The following is a 19,882-nucleotide window of genomic DNA, read 5'->3' on the forward strand; positions in this document are numbered from 1 at the left end:
TGATGGTTACTGGTAACACACTTAGGATTCACCAGCCTGGCAGTAAGGTGCACCCTCTGATCAAATTGGTAGAGAACAAAGGTAGAATGTCAAGGAAGTATTTGATGATCTCAAGCAGTACTGGTTGAGTGTGGCTCCACTTTCTAGCTGTTTCTTATCTAATCTAGATAACAACACTTCCTGGTCATCTTATCATCAACATTTCACAGAAGATTAGAGAGGTTTAGAAAGGTGATTCATCCACAGTCACAGACCTAGGAAATAGTATTGGAATACACCAACCAGAAATTCTTCTCTGGCCTTTTCTTTAGCTGTGTCCAGGTTCCTATTTTGACTTTCCGTTGATTTCAATGCACATAAGGTCAGCTTACTTCTGTGCTGTTTCTTTCCCCTTAGACTTCGAGTAATCTCTCAAATTTGCTGTCTCTCATTCGTGCCAGGCCTTCTAGAGTCTCATTCCTGTACATCTTTGCAAATCAACTTTTTTTTTTCTTTTCTGATTCTGTCTGTGAGGATGAAATGAAACATGTAAAAGGCATCTGGTACTTGGTTTTCTTAATATTAAACCTGATCTTTACGTTTTATTCCTGCCACATTTTCACTTGCCTCTTTTCACCTTTTTTTTTTTTTTTTTTTTTTTTTAAGTGAACTCTACACACAACCTGGGACTTGAACTCAAAAGACCCCAAGATCGAGAGTTGCATGTTCTACTGATTGAGCCTGCCAGGTACCCTTATTACAACCAGCTCTTAACTGTTCGTTCTCATCTGACACTATTTCCCAAGGACTCTCAGGGTTGTAAATTTCTTAAAGGTAGTGACCACGCCTACTCTAACTTGGTGCTACCCTACCGTGTATTAATTTAGCCACAGGGACTTGTAAGAGAGCAGAAACTATCTTTATTCCCAGTGTCTGTTAAGTGACTGGAACTTATTATGTCCTCAGTAAATATTTTTAATATGAATGACTTAATACTCGTTTATTGTTTTTTGTGGACTATCCTGTGCGAGAAAGTTTAGTTCAGATCCAATATGGCTATGTACTGAGAGACCTGGCGAACTTGTTGCCTTTTTCCTATTTTGGGCTCTTCATAAAAATTTCGACTCGGGGTGCATTTCATTAGGCTGTTTCCTTCAAGGCTCAGTTTCATCAGCAAAATGGGGCCAGTAGCAACAGATGCTTGTTTCTCCCGTTTTCTATCACTCACTCCTTCTCCTGGGAAGGTTTATTGTGTACACTTTCCTCTGGCTAAAAAGCAACCGTGGGGGCAGTGAGATGCCTTTACGGTCTTCGGGTGGCGCGTCCAGTGGGGACAGCGAGCAACTCCTCATGCCTCGCCCGTGCCTCCCACGTCCGGAAGCAATCCGGCCCCATTTCAGCGGCGAGCCTGCTCAGCCCCTGCGAGCCTCAACCCGGAGCGACCTCTTGTTCCGAGGCAGCGCTGTGCCTCGGTGCCACCGCTAAATAGGGTCGGCACTGCGCAGGCTCCGACTCGGGCCGAAGGGCCCGGCCTCGTTTTGGCCGCCGCCGCCCGGCTGCCGGCTCGGCGCTGCACTGGGGGCGGGGAGTCTGATGGGAGACGCGCGAGGCGCTGAGGAGGCGGCGGCCCGGGAGAGGGAGCGGGAGAGGGACTGGGCGCGGGAGGCGGGAGGCGGGGGACAGGGGGAGGCGCCGCCGCCGCCGCCCGCCCCTTTCCACTGGGGAGCAGCTGCAGCAGCAGGAGCCGAGCAGGAGCCGCGCAGCCGCCGCCGCCGCCGTGGGATGTGGCCGGCGCCCGCCCCGAGCCGAGCCGCCTCCTGAGTACCCGCCGCCACCCGAGCCGCCGCCGCCGCCGCCGAGCCGTGCGGGGCCAGGCCGCGCCCTCCCCGGGCGCCCGCCGGCTCGCATGCCGAGGGGCTCCGGGGCGTAGCTGCGCGCCCGGCGCCGCCTCCGGGCTCCTCCGGCCCCGCCATGGGCTGCTGCAGCTCCGCCTCCTCCGCCGCGCAGGTGAGGGGCTCCCTCCTCCCGGCCGCCCGCCCGGATGCCTCCCCCGCGCCGCGCAGCTGGTGCCTGCTGCATCCCGCCGCCCGAGAGCCTCCCTCAGCCCACCCTGCACTCCGGAGACCCCCGCCCCCGCCTCTCCCTTGCGCCTATCCCGCAGATGCCCCCGCGCTGGCTCCGCGGCTGTCGTCTCGCAGCCACCTCTGCGCGGCCCCTAGTAAGCCCCCCAGCTCTCTCCCTGGCGCGTCTCCGACTTGGCCTCCTCTTCCCAGTCACACCTGAGCGGCCCGTCCCGCCCGCCTGCAGGTAGAAGCAACACAGGCGCCTCCTCTCTGCCCCAGGTGGCACCCGGTTCCCTCGTCTTCTGGGCCTTGCGCCTCTCTTCCCATCTCCTTGGAGTCTCCCCTTTGCCCATCCACCGGCTGTTTTCTGTGCTCCGTGGCGGAGTACCTCCAGCACGGGCTCTTCACCCTTCTTCACCCCTTTCCAGTTTCTGCTCCATTAGGTATTCTGTCCCTTTCTCTTGCCCGCCGCCCCCGACACCAGGTTCAACTGTTTTAAGCGAGTCCGGGAGCCCTTACACGGCCCACGTCCCAGATCCAACCCGCTCGCCTTGCACCCCATCCCCCCTTTGTGCCTTGACCCCGGGCACCGCGGCCTCTCCGCACACCGAGGCCCCTGCGGGAGCGCTGAGACTAGGCTGGGAAGGAGATTGGGCACCTGGTGGGTGACGGGAGCGTTACGGAAACTCCCTCTTTGTTGCCAGTGTAACAGGAGGAAGAGGTGCCGAATTTAGTTTTTCTGTGGGCACTGGCTGAATGTTGTCGCTGAGGGCTGAGATGCAGAGATTTCTCCCAGCGTCTACCCTGCCCCCATCCAAATTTCGCTAACCTCCCTCTCCCTTTGCCGATCCGAGCCCTTAACCTGGATGGAAATGTTTAGACAACTGTATAAGGATCAAATGTAATACAACTTGACTGCTGGCCACTAATAACTGAGAGGACCTGTTTGTAAATTACCTAATTTAGTGGATTAGTGAGTGTATTTACAAATACGATAAAAAGCAATCAGGAATACTGCATCAAACTGTCTGGTGGTGGTGTATGAAAAATAGGCTCTGACAATGCATGGGATGTAATCTCACAGTTTCATTAGCGTAGAATTTAACTGTGGTCTTTGATTTGTTTGTTTTGGGGGAGACAAGGGCTCTTGTTTTTAGAAATAAAGGCTGGTTGGTTTTTGGTGAAGAAAAATGCTAGTTTGGAAGAAAAAAAAATTCCTCCAGAGATCTAGCATCTGTGGTAATGCCAGAAGTGTTTTGCTGCTGCTAAATGACTATATATAACTCAGTTTTAAATAACCTGCATACTTGTTCTGAAAATCTGAGATCTGTTAGAAAATGACTAGAATTGCAGATGAATGGAGGACATTTATGTTTTATCAAGTATCCAACCTATTTGTCCAGTTCTTTTTTGGAGTGTTTGCTTACCCATGTTTTTTCCACCCTCACCACCCGCCCAGGATCGTGGTCAGGCTGATTGGTTTAGTTAGTTAAACCTTCCCATTCATTTGGAATAACAAAACTACATGCAGTGATGTTAGGAAGGAGCGGTCGATAAACCAGGGTTTTCATATTAACAGTTAAAGATGTGGGATTACACAATACCTTTCAACTGGTTAGGGAGTTTTGGGGGAGGGGGGAATCTAGTTGAGTGCTATTCATTTAACATTTACTTACATATTATTTTCGCCAAAAAAGGTGTTTTCATACTGTTTTCTTTTAAGCACTGGGTTACTTTACATCTTCTTTTGGTGGTGAAATGCCTTTAAAGACAGGAAATTATTGATAGTTTATGGATGGCTTGAGCAGTTAAAATTGGGAGGGATGGATGCTGGACCAAAACTCTGCTTTAATCACAGGTCTTGAATTTGGCTAGCTCCACATCTTACTTTTCGGAGTGCTGTCTGTCACATGCATTTTCTTTGCTGTTTCTTCCTCTTGCAGCCACTGCTTCCTTCATGCCATGTTCTACAGACAAGATGTATGTCATGCACCCTGAGGGGTGCATTTTTTTTTTTCCCCTGTAGATTCCTATAACCAATTGGCAGCTGTCACATGCCTTTAAGTTCAGCTTTAGGGACTTGTAGTGTTCAGTGGAGCATTGAGGAGCAGGTTTTGTGCCAAAGAGCTTGTCATTTTTTTTTTTTTAATTTGATATTTTGGCATTGTTCTTCATTTGTGAAATGTTACCAATCTGCTGGCATTTTAATGCCCCTTTCAGGAGTATCCTCGGTTTTAGAATAATATGTCTGTCTATGTTGTGTTGAAACAAAACAGGGATGCAACTTCACATCACTTTGAACCTGTGTTAGAGGCCTTGATTGATTGTATTTTTAGGCAGAATGTGTTTCTTTCATCCTTTCTACTGGATTGTAAGCTTCTTGAGTATAGGAACTGCTTTTGTTTTGTTTTCTCCATCTTTGTATCCATTGCAGTGCCTCACCATACCTTGTACAGAATAGTTGCTTAGCAGTAGTCAGTAAACAGAATGTATCTACACACATTTGAACATCTGGCTGGCAAGTAACATTAAATATGAGTCCAGCCCTGACCCATGTGCTGTTTGACTTCCTTGGGCTGGTTGACTGATTCCACCAAGCCATCCTCTTTGAAGCTCAAATTTAAACTGTTTAAGTTAAAATTGACCTGCCTTTCCTACATTCCTTCCTACTCTATCAATGGTACCATCAGTTTGCAAAATTGAGCAGGCTTTTCCTTTTCTCCTGGTGCTCTGCTCAGTGCCTATATTTTAGTTGGAGCAGTGGCTGTAACATCTTTAAAAAGCTTGTCTGCAAACTCTAATGATAACCTGCATAGCACATCAAAACAACGTGCTTCGGGGTACTCTGCGGTTCAGCTTAGCTTTTTCTCAGTGGTATCGTCAGCAATTTTAAAGCCCTGGCAGGTTTTATCAATGTAAATATAGTACCTTTCCTTTTTGTAGTAGGGATTCGCTTTTGAAATGTAATTTATTTTTCCTCATAGTCCCTTGCTATGTTGTAGACTCTCATAAAAGAGTTTATGGTCTTCCCAACTGTTTCATCTCTTGTAATCTGTCCTGGTGTTATTTCCATTTTCTTGTCAGTGTCTGGATATCATAATTTGCCATCGAAACAATTATCCTGTTTTAGGATTTAGATCAAAGAAGTGTCACATTCTATACTAACTTACATTTCATTGCTGAAGGAGCAAATTATTGGCAAAATAATTTGTGCTGTATTAGGTACGTACATCTAAGAATCTTAAGAATATGTACCAAGTCAAGGACTTATAGAACTCTTAATTACGATTTTTATTAGTGACCACTACAAGTTATTTGCAGATATTAGAAACTGCTCAAAACAAGCCAACCCCTGATAGCCTTTGCCTAAAAATCTCTTTGAAGGGAACATAAAAGTGAGATAGTCTTGAGTTTCTTTTTACAAGCACTAATCTTCCCTAAGACTCTTAAAATTTATTCCCAACTCTCCATAATTCGTTTGTTCTGTTATAACCTGACATAATTTCTATTCTTGTAATGTTAAACTTCAAAGTTCACTTGTAAATCTTCAGATTTATGAAATGTTCTTTCCCATTGACAAACCAGTTTGAATGAAGCAGGCTTTCCAAAGATTACTTAGCAAATTGCTGTAAGTCTTTGTCGTTAATGGCTAGATCATTATTTCTCACAGCAGTGCTTCGGAGGCCAGGAGATTTTGCAAGTGCTCTGAAGTTCTGTGTCCTTTGGTTCTAACCTTAGAAATTGTGAGAAGGATGGAGGAGAATCTTTCTGGTTGAACAAACCACCCCTTGTCTGACTTGAGGAGGAATTGTACTTGTCTACTGTCGTGTTCCATGGTCCTCAAATAGAGAGCTATAAATTTAACTGTCTTTCTCTAGCTCTTAAATCTTGTCTGGGGAGTGATGAAAAACAGTCAAGTGCTTCACTAACACTGGTTAACTTTTGAGTATGTTAACTGTTCCTTAACAGATTTTAATAACCCTGTAGTTTCTGTCTGCTTTGTGGAATTTAAAGTCAGATGGTAAAAATGGCATTTGAAGAGTGTAGTGGGATTTCTCAACAGAAACTAAGTTCCATTAAAATATGTCCAGCAAAGCAGACTTGGTGTGACCGGGATGAAAAAAAAAAAAAGTCATGGCATGGGGGGGCACTTGGGTGGCTCAGTTGGTTAAGTGGCCAATTCTTGGTTTTGGCTCAGGTCATGATCTCACTGTTGGTGAATTGGAGACCCGCATCAGGCTCTATGCTGACAGTGTGGATCCTGCTTGGAATTCTCTCTCCCTCCTCTTTCTGCCCCTCCCCTGCTCATGCTCTCTCTCTCGCTCTCAAAAGAAAAAAAAAATCATGGCATGAGGACAGTTTTTTCTTCTTCTTTCTTCTTCTTCTTTTTCTTCTTCTTTACTAACTATGCTGTTAGTATAGGAGATCCACTCTTCAAAATATGTAAACCAAAGAATGTCAGAATCGGAAAATACTGTAAAAATGGTAATGCTTTTTGTATAGCTATTTTCCACAGCCATTTTCAAGTTTTAATTTCTATGGTAATTCTGAAGTTGACTGTACTTTCATTTTACAGCTAAGGAAATTGAGACTTGGAGTTTAGGAAACCTTGGTTGAAGTCAGAGCTCCTGAGCAACAGATCCAAACTTTAACCCTGGTCTTCTGGATTGCAATCCTGTGTTTCTCAGTTTTCACATGTACGCTTCCTAAATCTTAAATTGCAGCTCACTCTATCTTTAAAAAAGATCCACTCAATAAAATTTTGAATTAAGGAATTTCCAAGTTGAATTCATGCCACCATTTTGAACTTCCTGCTGTTCCTGTCTGTGGAACAACATCATATAATATAGCAAAACTAGTCTAGCTAGAATGTTCTCAGACTTAACAAATACTATCAAATACTATTTGATGTGTTAATCCTATCATTTAGAAGTGTTATTGGCTTGGGAGGATATTTATAACAACACATTGTATATTCTACTGGTGATTGGTTAATAGCTATTTTTCTAGATATCCCTCTACCCTTCCTCTCCTACCTTCCAAGAAGAAAGAAATATTTCCATTTTGTAACTTTGGCCCCGATTTTTGGGACTTTGGGGGACAGTAGAGATAAACCAGTGCTATTATCTCACTTTCCTGTTGAGCTAAACTATAATTTAGAGCTATGAAGTACTCTGAGGTCAGAGAAATCCATTATGAGGTAGTTGGGACTAGAAACTAGTCTCTTAATCTCTTGATCTTTCTGTAGTATAGTTAATTCTTAATGTTTTAAGTCTTATCTTTGCAACCTTAGCTGTACGTTGGAAATGCTTAGAGAACTTTAAAAAACAGTGATGCCTGGGTCCTACTCCCAGAGATTCTGATTTCATTGGTTCAAGGTCACTGCCTGGGCACCAAAAATTTTTAAAGTTCCTCTGATAATTCTCCTGTGCTGCCGAGGTTGAAAACCACTGCGAACATACCCTTTCTTTAGGTAACTGCATCTCCTCTTACGGTTTCAGTTACAATCTGTATGCTGACAATTCCCAAACTGAATTACTCAATTGGAAGAAACTCTGTCCTGGCCTCTGATCCTAATATCCAACGGACTACTTAGCATTTCCACTAGAATATCTTACAAGCAACTCAAACTCAGCATGTCAGAAACTGAACTCAAAATTTGCACACATACACATGTCTTTTTCAGTATCTCTGGTTCACTGAATGATACCAGTATCCTGGTGTGGAAACTGGAAACCTGAGACGTGCAGGAGCCCACCTGTCATTCTTCTGTATCTTGTGACCACATTTGCTTATTTTACCTTCTAAATTCTATCGCCACCACCACAGTCTAAGCCTCCGTCATCTCTGGCCAGAAACTCTCTCCTGGATCTCCATGTATTATTCATGCTCCCTTCAAATTTTTCTCCATATTTCAGTCTTAGTGATCTTTAAAAAATCCAAAGCTGATTGTGTCCCTTTGCTACTTAAAACCCTTTCTTTAATGGTTTCCAGTTGGTTTTAGGACAAATGCCAGAATCTCTGACCTTAGCCAACAAAGTCTTTGTGGGCTGGTCTCCGTCTCTCCTGTGTCGTTGTGCTCTCCTGCCATGTTTCTCCTTATTCTTTGTGGTCCAATCTCACAGATTCTTCAGTAGATTGTATTCCTTCTCCTTTTAGGACTTTTTCCACCTGCTATTCACTTGTCTGGAAGACCGTTTTCTCCCTGGCCTTTGGCGGGCTGCTACTCATCCTTTAAATTTCCAGCCTTAAAGTCAGTTCAGTTCTTTGGAAAATGCTCCCTTGATGCTTCAAACCATGCTATGTCTCCTTATTAAATTCTCATAGCCTTATGTATTTTCCCTTTGAGTGCTTAAAGCAATAAATAATTATACAGTTGATATTGTCTGGTCCATTGGCAAAACTATAGTCCATGGACCAAATTGGGCCAACTACCTGTTTTTATATGGCTTGCAAGCTAAGAATGCTCAAAATAGTGTGTGTATGTATTTATGCATATATATGCAAATATGTATAATATATATTTAATAAAAAAGGTCAATGCATGATAAATTTATTTAGTAAAAGTTGTATGAAATTTGACTTTTAATTGTCCACAAAGCTGTTTTTTTTTTTTTAAGTTTATTTACTTATTTTGAGAGATACAGAGACAGCATAGCATGAGGGGGGGGGGGGGGGGGGGGGCAGGGAGAGAGAGAATCCCAGGCAGGCTCTGTGCTGCCAACATTAGAGCCCAGTGTGGGGCTTGAACCCACGAAGCCACGAGATCATGACCTGAGCCAAAACCAAGAGTCAGAAACTTAACCAACTTGGCCACTCAGGCACCCCTGTCCCAAAGTTTTTTTGGACATGATCCCGTTTATTTGTTTATATATTGTCTGTGGCTGCCTTCATGCTATGGCAAGCTTGAGTAGTTAGTTGTGACAGAGACTTTCTGGCCCACAGGTGTAAATATTTACCCTGTGGCCTTTTACAGAAAATGTTTGCTGACCCCTGGTCTAGACTGAGCTGACAAAGAGCAGGACCATGTCTGTTTTGTTCATTGCTGTTATTCTCTATGCTAGGCTGGTCCCTGGTACATGATAGGTGCTCAGGGAATGTTTGAACAAATTAACAAACGTTTTCTTTCCTTCCATGGATGGATGTGGATGAACTCCTACCTTAGTAATTCTGATGTTTTAAAATTCAATACAAAAAAATTTTTTAACGGGTTAAATACTTTCAAAGAAGGTTCTCAGCATCTTCAGCAACATTCTTAAGCGGCTTGTTTGTTGCAGGTGTATATCTCAGGTGTGAAGCAAGCAGACTTACAGAGGTCTGGTGCAAATTCCTAGGTCAAGGTGGATGGGAAAAGACTGGTCCACTCAAATAATGGACCAGTTGGATTTACAGTGCTGACGTTTTTATAGCAGGCACAAATGGATGGGACTTTATGTGTAGTGTTATAAAGAAAAAGTGTTTGGACTGGTGAAAACTTCAGTCATTAGAGAGGCATTGTTATTTCTACTGTGGGAATTCACTCTGGAAATGGTTGAAGTTTCTGGCACGGTAATATTTTTTCCCTTTTAGTACTTTTTGTTTTCTCATGTATTTGGAATATAGCATAGCATTATACTCCAATTTTGAATTTATGCATTGTATCAAACTTGGTACTCTTTTCAAAAGGTGATTTTTGAAGGTAATTTGCATTTTTCAGTATCTTTTAATATAGTTGGGGGGGGAGTCTTATTTTATTTATTTTTATTTTTTAATGTTTATTTATTTTTTAAAGAGAGAGAGAGACAGAGTGCCAGGGGAGAGGAGCAGAGAGAGAGGGAGACACAGACTCTGAAGCACGCTCCAGGCTGTGAGCTGTCAGCACAAAGCCCGATGCGGGGCTCGAAGTCATGGAACTGTGAGATCATGACCTGAGCTGAAGTCGGACGCTCAACCAACTGAGCCACCCAGGCACCCCTTAGTTTTTTTTTTTTCCTTTGATAGACTCTTTTTGATTTCATATCAGTTGTGTAATAGGATTTACTCAAAAAACAGTTGATAAACCACTGGAATTTATTTTTTGTGTGAAAATAATATTACTCTTTTTAGCTGTTCTCTACAACATCCTACAACCAACTATTTAGACACTTATTTAGTAAGGAAATTCTTAAAAACCATTTTTAGTCTGGGGTGCCTGGGTGGCTCAGTAGGTTTAAGTGTCCCTCTCTTGGTTTCCATGAGATCAGGCCATGATCTCATGGTTCATGAGTCGAGCCCCACATTGGGCTCTGCACTGACAACATGGAGCCTGCTTGGATCTTTCTCTCTCTGCCGCTCCTCTGTTCATGCTCTCTTTCTATCTCTCAGAAAAAATAAAATAAAAATCTTATTAAAAAGAGCCATTTTTAGTCTAATTTTTAAGGTTGCCATATATACTGGAAATTGTTAAACAGTAAGTGTTTGATTTCTGGATACATTTGTATAATGTAAAAATAGCAAACAAAAATAAAAATTGAAAACAGATGGTTATTTCTAGATGTTGAAGTAGCAGTGAAGGTATAAAAGTTTGCTTTTTTCTGTAGCATGTGATGATGATAATGATCCTGTAAGATTTTTCATTATGAACTTCTTAAAGTGATTCAGCTGTAAGAAATAAAGAAACCTTAACTCTAAATAGCTAAAACATTAAAGGATTAGTCTCACATAAGGTGAGAGGTACAGTGGCTTCTGGGTTGGTTACTTTAGTGGCTTGATGATGTCACCAAGGACCTGAGTTTTTTCTTTGCTTTTTTTTTTTTTTTTTAATAATTTTAAGGATGACCGCTTCTCACCTATTTGCCCTCAGGATTCCGAGATGCATGTGGCTCTTTCTGCCTTCTTTTGCTGAGCTGACAACTTCCAGGGGTTTTCCTTTAGTAGAAGTTACGGAGGGCCGCATACTCATCCCTAGACAATTTCTAGTAAGGGAGAGGCAAAGAACCCTGTAATTGGCTTAGACTAACCAGGATTTCCCTGAGTCCAGTGGAGGGCGGGGCAACACCAGAACAAAATTAGAACGCCAACAGCGGTGAGGAGGGTGGGGATGGTGACTCCACAGTCTGCCAATAGTACCTGTTACATAGTTTTGCTATTTTTCTTCTGCCTATAAAGTCACACCTCTGCAGTGTTTCCTAACATTTTACTTATAGCTCCATTATAAGACTTTTCACAGTTCAGAGCTGAAAGTCACACAATTATCTTCCTGTTCTCCCAGTAATATGCTCAAGCCACTACGGAAGTCCTCGTCTAGCTCTTTCCCCCACCCTACTGCCTGTTTCCTGTTCTGAGCTTCAGGATAAAGAAGACCATTTAAGGTTGGGATCATGGTTAAGTAGCTAATTAATATTCTCACAGTTAGTGATCCCCAAAAGAATCTTGTGGGTTAGTTTAACCTCTTCCCTGTAGCTCTCAATTTCTTTTCTGCCTCTTCTAACCTCTCACTTCTGTGTGTATTTATCTCTATTTGGTACTCATGTATCTTCCCCAAAATTTTCTTTTTCCTTCCTATTCTTCTCACCCCTCCCTGATGCACTTAAGGAGTCATAATACTGAGTGGGATATACTAGGATAGAGAAGGAAAAAAAGAGAGTATCTTTTTTTCTTTCTTTTTCCCCCTCCTGTTTAATTTCTTTCTTTTTTTTGTATAAACAATAATAAAACTGAAGATTCACATCATTCTTTAGAATATCTATGATATAAAGAGCTCATAAAAAATGCAACAAATAGCTCATTTACAGAAGAGGAAATAGTAAACTAATATGTAAATGTGTTCAATTTTGCTGATAATCAAATTAACTGAAAGCACAGAGACACTCTTACACCTGCAACTTTGGTAAAAGTTAACAGAATATTAATTGCTCATGTGGTTTTGACTCAAGTGTACTTTATTGATTCGCTGAATAAATTGGAATGACTCTCTTGGGACATTGTTTGATGACATACATTAAAAGCCATAAAAAGCAGTTGACATCCCTTATTTAGCAATCTAAACGTACAGTAAATGCTATATGCAAGAACCTTTCCATTTAGCATTATCTATAATAGCGAAAGAGTTTAATTTTAAGCAAAATAGTTTTGGTGTAAAATTTCTTTTTTAGTATAAAATTCAGTTGTACTTAGACTATTGTATGTGTCTCATTTTCCATCCCGCCCTTAATGATCCCGTCCTTAATGTGTAAGTGGCCTTCTACCTTCCTTGTAAGACATCCTTTCTGTTGTGTTACTCTACAGGGGTGTTAGAATCCATAGAATTAAACACCATCTTATACTGATTGTGGAGTGTGGACCGCATAGCCAGACAACATGGGTTTGAATCTCAGCTCTGTCACCAGCTGGGTTATTTGGGCCACATTCTTTAACATTTGGTGCCTCACTTTTCCTAGATGTAGAATGGGAACGATAATAAAACCTATCTCATAGGCTTATAGCAAATTGCACAATCTGTGAAAATATCTCAGACATTATGATATTAATGGAAACTAAATCTGGCAGATGTCCTTGTATCCATTAAGCCTCCCCTAAAAAGAATCCTCTTTGGGTTTTGGAAAAGTGACCCTGACTTTCAGAAATTTTAAATTGTGTCAGGAAGGTGAGTGCTAAGGGTGAAATAAATAGCAATAATAACGAGAGGCTAAATTGGGTGCTTAGGAATTTAGGGAATGGGGAAACCAAGAAAGAATGGACTAGTTGGTTGAGAGGGCTTCCTGAAATGACCCTGGATCTAGCCTTGAAGGATGGGATTTTATTTATTTATTTATTTATTTATTTATTTATTTATTTATTTATGTTTGCTTATTTTTTGAGACAGAAAGAGAAACAGCACGAGCAGGGAACGGGCAGAGAGGGAGGCACAGAATCCAAAGCAGGCTTCAGGCTCCGAGCTGTCAGCGCAGAGCCCGATGTGGAGCTCGAACTCACAAATCACAAGATCATGACCTGAGCGAAAGTCGGACACTTAACCGACTGAGCCACCCAGGTACCCCGAACAATGGGATTTAGAAAGAGTGGGAGAGTAGATAGATTTTAGTAGAAAGGTGGGGGGGCATTCCAATGAAAGGAACACCTTGAACAGAAAGACAAGGAAGCCTTTAACTTACTGCATGTCCTATGTCCGCATGGAAAGGAGACCTGGCTAGAGTAGATAGAAGAGATGTTACATGTAGGGAAGGCATTAATATTTGAAGGCGAAGGAAATAGGCAGCCATGGAGGGTTTTTTAGCGTGACTTAAGGAAGATTAATCTGACAGTCTTGCCTGTGCTTGAATTGGGAGAAAGGGAAACAGCTGGCACCCAGGAAGCTGTTCACTAACTTGGACCAGTGTTTCTCAAACGGGAAGCAGAAGAGATACTATAGAATTGAAATAGGATAGACTTTCCTGACTTATCTGGGTATGCCCTCATAAAACCAGTTTAGAATGCCATGTAATGGAAGAAGGGTATTATAATTGATAGGCATCCCAAGTAGAGATGGAGAGTAGTATGTGGGGGAAGGAAAGATGAATTTAATTTTGTGTGAACTGAGTTTTGATACCTCCATGTAGCTAGCAATTTCCCATAGGCAATGGAAGACCCAGAACTGGATTTCAGATAATGCTTTAAGTCATGTGCATACATAGTGATGCTTTTGGGATGGGTGATCTCTGAGAGGAAGGAAAAGGCATGAAAAAGGACGGCAGACAACTAGGGAATGAGTAATGACTGCTTATTCCCTATCTGCTCTCATAATAAATTTCATTTTATTCTCACAACTCTCAGAGGGGTACCAGTGTTAGCCCCATTTTACAGATTAGAAAGCTGAAGCCACGAAAGCATAGGCAGTTTGCCCAAGTTCCCCCAAGAGTAAAGCCTGTAGGAGTTCAAAGCATGTACATTTCCTACTGCACTACTTTCCTTTTCCTTTGCTGGACTGAAGACTACTACATTAGAATAGTATTTAAATGTACCTCAGACACCACTTTTCTGTCACCTAGAGTCAGAGTTTGCGTGTACTGTTTACCCTCGCTTTAAAGTTGTGTGTGTGTCAATGGAGTACTACGTGGCAATGAGAAAGAATGAAATATGGCCCTTTGTAGCAACGTGGATGGAACTGGAGAGTGTGATGCTAAGTAAAACAAGCCATACAGAGAAAGACAGATACCATATGTTTTCACTATTATGTGGATCCTGAGAAACTTAACAGAAACCCATGGGGGAGGGGAAGGGAAAAGAAAAAAGAAAAAAAGGTTAGAGTGGGAGAGAGAACCAAAGCATAAGAGACTCTTAAAAACTGAGAACAAACTGAGGGTTGATGGGGGGTGGGAGGGAGGGGAGGGTAGGTGATGGGTATTGAAGAGGGCATCTTTTGGAATGAGCACTGGGTGTTGTATGGAAACCAATTTGACAATAAATTTCATATATTGAAAAAAAAATAAAGTGTGTGTGTGTGTGTGTGTGTGTGTGTGTGTGTGTGTAGGGGAGGGTGTTGGTTTTAAATCAATGCACCCCAAACTAGAGGTCCGGGGTGACAGTTTGGAGCAGAGTCTGTGGTCTGTTTTAAGTGGTGGTTATAAATCTCAGGCTCTAGGGACCCTTAACTGCTGTGCATTTCCTCTTGGGCCCTTGTACAGTTTCTTCTAAAATCGTAAGTCTGAAAGGACTATCATGGCAGTAAGTTTACTAAATGTGACTGTAATGGTGTCCTTTTCCCCAGAACTCAGATTCTTTTTTTTTTTAAGTTTATTTATTTTGAGAGAGAGTGTGAGCAGGGGAGGGGCAGAGAGAGAGAGCGAGAGCGAGCGAGAGAGAAAGAATCCCAAGCAAGCTTTGCACTGTTAAGGCAGAGCCCAATGTGGGGTTCAAACTCACGAACATGAGCTCATGACCTGAGCCGAAGTCAAGGGTTGGACACTTAACTGACTGAGTCGCCCAGACGCTCCCCCCACCCCCATAACTCAGATTCTTGAGAATGTAGTTTTAAATAAAGAATATATGTTTATTTAGTCAGTCTTTGGAGATCCATGGCCTCCAAAAGGGTTAATGTAATTGATGCAGGTATTATTTAATACTGAGTACCAACAAGGCTCTGGAGAGCACTAAGAAAGGAAAGGGTGAAGAAAATGGCCATGTTGAAGTTGACTTTGTAGCACAAATGATTAGTATGCACATTAGGATCAAATTACAAAGGTAGAGATTTTCACCACCAGGGCACAAGTTGGATTTTTTTTTAAACGAAATTGTACTTAACAACTCAGCATATTGAAGAGTTTTATTCCTTGCTTGCTAGGCTCTGATGTTTTTTCAAGTCTATTTTGCATGTGATTTTGTATTTTCATGACAAGTCCAAAAACATCAAGCATTGAATGAAAATTCTGAAGACACCAAGTTTCTAGGTCTAGCATATTAAATATATTTTGAAACTAACCATACTTGTACATCAAGAAAAAAATTTTGGGATAGACACTGGTGGTTGAAATAGATTTCAGTTATGAAAGTTTGCAAATAATACTTTAATATTTTCATTTTAAAAGTGAATGCAATTCTATTTTGTGGTGATGATTTTTTTAATTATTTTTTTTTTAACATTTATTTATTTTTGAGAGACAGAGCATGAACAGGGGAGGGACAGAGGTGAGAAGGAGACAAAGAACCGGAAGCAGGCTCCAGGCTCTGAGCAACCAGTCAGCACAGAGCCGGATGCGGGGCTTGAACCCACGAACCTTTGATCGTGACTTGAGCCAAAGTTGGACGCTCAACTGACTGAGCCACCCAGAAGCCCCTGTGGTGATAATTTTTAAAGGTTTATACTTTAGTCTGAGAATGTGAGCCAAGAGCAAGTAGAAAGGCATGTTTCTCTTGAGGTAGTAAGGAGCAAACAGAACAGGGAGCTCAGAGGCAGGAAGAACACTTTCCCCTGATCTGCTACTTACTGGGCTCTATGTTCCATGGCTGGTACTATGTTCCATGGCTGGTGCTGTCTCTCTGCCCCTCCCCCGCTTGCTCTCTATCTCTCTCTCTCAAAAAAAAAACAAAAAACAAAAAACCAAACATTTTTTTTTAAATATTAGCAGAACAATGTAAATAAATTTCAAGTCACTCAAGTATATTGTGATAATATAAAAGCCTTCATGTGAATTGTTTCTCAGATTTGTATTTGAGATCTCCCAAGAAGTAAGGGAAGGGTTAATAGTTCGAGAAAGGGCCCTTTAAGTTTGTAACTTGGGAATCTGGACTACTGTGAGGCCAGCTGGGCCAACAGAGAGGGAACCAGCCATTTGTGCTTGAGGGTTTTCTTCTCCTCTCCCCTGGGTCTGCTGCTGAGACCTGAGGGACAGCTACCATTTTAACTTAACACTCCAAATGGCCATCCAGAGGTGGGACCTGGTGATTGAATGCTGTCTTGTTGGAGAAAGAATTGAAAGTGGAGATGATGTTATGGGGGCTAAGCAAATAATAGATCCTCAATAAGTGCTTATTGAATATATGTGATGGGGGGATGGGATATTCAGAGACTAACATTTTAGTTTAGGATGCTAATGATACCTGTCAAAATTACTATTAAATATAATCTATGGTGGAGGGAAATGGGAATGAACCTAAAAATTACAATACGCCATTAGTTGAATTTTTTTGTTTTGTTTTTAATGTTTATTTATTTATTTTGGGGAGGGAGGGAGGCAGAATCGGAAACAGGCTCTAGGCTCTGAGCTGTCAGTACAGAGCCCCACGTGGGGGCTCAAACCCATGAGTAGCGAGATCATGAGCTGAACTGAAGTCAGATGCTTAACTAACTGAGCCACCCAGGCACCCCTGAAATGTTTGTTATGAGTTAATTCTAGTGATTGTGAACCTAACCTTGTTAGCATGTATTTCTTCATTATAACGAAGTCTTGGTGAAGACATTAATATTAGCTAGTCAGGGGGAAAAAAAAGAGCACATCATAAACTAGAGACCTCCTGGCTGGTACACACCTAAGTATGCTAGGTAATCAGCACTGGTTGATAGATTTATGAGAAATGGAGGCTTCTCTTCCCTTCTGCCTCTCCCCTTCCACTCCCTCCCCCCTCTCCCTTTTTTGTTTTTACTGGTTCACATTGCAGAATGCATGATGGAAGCTCTTCTAGCCCATCTTCGCAATTCTTGTCTGGGAGCAGAGTGGGTAGAGCTACACATCCTATATATTTTGTTCAAAGTGTGACCGGAAGGCTGGAAATTAGCACAGTAAAAATGACCCTGCCCATGACTGCGGCACAGGAACAAGGAAACTCCGGGGGCAGTGGGAAAGCATTGAAAAGAAAAAAGTAAAAGCATCAAGAATGTTGGTAAAATAAAGAGGAAATTCTACGCCAGTCACATTCTTGGTTTAGTGTAATGTTGACTGGCAAGGGTGCTGCTCAGGCTACTAAGTACGGCTTTAACCAAGAATGAGACTTTTCTTCTTGAAGTATGCAGTCTACAGAGGGGTGTAGGGGCTTCCACAGTGGTGGAGTATATGTGCATCTCTCTTTCTTTCTTTCTTTGTTTAAAAAATTTTTTTTAATGTTTGTTTATTTTTTGAGAGAGAGAGGGGGAGACAGAGCGTGAGCAGGGGAGGGTCAGAGAGAGAGGGAGACACAGAATCCGAAGCAGACTTCAAGCTCTGAGCTATTAGCACGGAGCCCAATGCAGGGCTTGAACTCACGGATTGTGAAGCCAAAGTTAGGCGCCCCACATCTCTATTTCTTAAGCCAAAAGTTACACTCGTTTGTAGTGTGTAAAGCACAGATAATTTCTTGGTAGATTCTAAACTAGTTTTTAAAAATAAGAGCTAATAATACGAAGGGCCCCAAAGGAACATAGACATTATTTTTGAAGTATGATCTGTGTCTATTCTTAACTAGTAAGGGTGGAGTTCAGTAAACTTTGGGATAAATTTATTGTGTCTGTAGGCATGATAGTATTTTATTACACAGTGAGAGGAAAAATACTGTCCTTCACTAGAAAATAAAGCTTCCCTGAAGCCTGTAGACAAGGCACACTGACTCTTGAAGCAGGTCCCATAGAAAAGATGGTACCTATGGTATGTTTAATATTTTTATTCCGGCATTGAAATGACCAGCATTTAAGCTAAGGTGTGATTTTTGTTCTTTGGTAGCGCAAGTAATTGTATTTACGACAGAGCAAATCAAAGGTGTTTTTTCTGTTGTTCACTAACCTCTGGTGGCTCTTTTGCTGCTCATTCACGTGTATTGACTGAAGTCCCAGGTCTCTGTCCTTCCGCCCTGCCAGGAAGCCCAGGTACTCTTGTCTCATACTGGAGGTGTGGTCCCACCCAGAGACTCATACCCGACTGGGTACCGTAAACTGTTTAATGTCCCATGGCCACCGAACCACAGGGCCCCCAGTGTATTCTTCTCTTGTCTCTTATCACTACATCAGACCATCTTTTTTTCTTCCCACTTTCTCCCACTCAGATGGGCATTTTCTCTTCTACTTTGTAAGTATTTACACTTCATCTGCTTCTGAAAATATGTGATTTGTAACCAAATGTAAATATATTTAAGACTTTTGAAATGAAAAGTCAAAGCTAAAAGGCAGAGGTGGTACAGAAGGAAGAGACACCCATGTGCGAAGTGCCTACGCTTATTCACCTACCGGAGTTTCTAGCCCTATTGTAGAATGGTACTAATTCAAAGGAGATTATTACATGGAATCCTTTTACAGAATCCCACAACTGGCAGGCACTTGAGGTCTGCAGCCCAGCCCAAGAGGTCATATCCACTAAGTGGACGTCATTCAGGCTCTGCTTAACTACCTCCATCAGAGAACTCACTGCTTCCTGAGATAGTTAATTCTGCTTTTAGGCAGTTAGTAGAAGTGTCTTCATTTGTGCACGCCTGAGCCCTTATATGTCCATGTAACTTTACTGTTGGTTCTGATTTGGCACCTTTCAGCCAGATAGAATAACTGAACTGAAGATAGAACAAGTGAGATCAGCCTTCAATGTGTGCCAAATTTGTGTGTGTGTATTTGAAACTTAAAAAATCCTTAATTTATAGAACCACTTCTAAAGGTCATGATTCCAGATCCTGTACTATTCTGGGCTCCCCCTCTTTTCCCCTCTTATGCTTTGATTTTTAAAATTTATTTTCCATTCCTATCAAAGCTATATATGCATATATTTTTAAAGAGTCAAACAGTTCTAGCATGATTTTTTTTTAAGTCTCTCCCCCATTTTCTCTTGCCCTGAGGCCATCACTTTCAAATCTTTGAACAAAATCTTTTTGCTTTTCACTCTGTATATCTAATATGCTTATATTGCTGCCTCCTGGTTCTTTGGGTTTTGGCATGAATTTTGGCCTTTGTTATGGACAGTGAAAATTGAGCTGTCTTGGCAACACCATTCTTTGCCCCATGCCATGTGCATTCTTCTTGTCCCCATTACCCTTCTGTGTAGACATATCATAATTTTGTTTGGATCAGTGTTCAGTCTTTACATTATGACTACCTAAGTGCTCTTCCCAGGTGAGTCATGTAATATTTCATTAATCTTACATAAGCTTTTGTTGCTCTTGGAGATAATTGGCTTGTTTTGCTATTTATCTGGTTTTCTATGTACTTAACAACTGATCCACCTCTAAATTCTTGCCTAGTTGTGTGAATTTCTTTGAGTCAGCTCAGATACTTCAGATACTCTTTTCAATTACAGTTTCCCCCCTAGATCTCTCTACCATAGCTCCAATCTGGGCTGGCTACTTATCAGGCCTGCTGCAAAGGTCTTAATTGGAGATTTCCCTTCCTGTCATACTAGGGATTGCCTTAGTCTATTGTGTGTTGGATTCCCAGTTACCTTGATCCCATGTACTTTTAA

At 41.9% G+C, this 19,882-nt stretch overlaps 1 protein-coding gene across 3 annotated transcripts in view; it reads left to right on the top strand.

The window, feature by feature from the left end:
* The first annotated feature begins 1,710 nt into the window (after positions 1 to 1,710).
* SLC44A1 (solute carrier family 44 member 1) overlaps positions 1,711 to 19,882 on the top strand; it is a 201,708-nt gene continuing 183,536 nt past the window's right edge. Inside the window, exon 1 of one of the 3 annotated variants that reach the window (XM_049627322.1) lies at positions 1,711 to 1,986. In XM_049627322.1, the coding sequence (XP_049483279.1) occupies positions 1,951 to 1,986 (36 nt within the window). In that variant the 5' untranslated portion in view covers positions 1,711 to 1,950. The remainder of the gene's footprint in view (positions 1,987 to 19,882) is intronic. The other 2 variants (XM_049627330.1, XM_049627340.1) reach the window with 2 other exon arrangements.

This window comes from Panthera uncia, chromosome D4 (assembly GCF_023721935.1).
Source record: "Panthera uncia isolate 11264 chromosome D4, Puncia_PCG_1.0, whole genome shotgun sequence".
Taxonomy (NCBI): domain Eukaryota; kingdom Metazoa; phylum Chordata; class Mammalia; order Carnivora; family Felidae; genus Panthera; species Panthera uncia.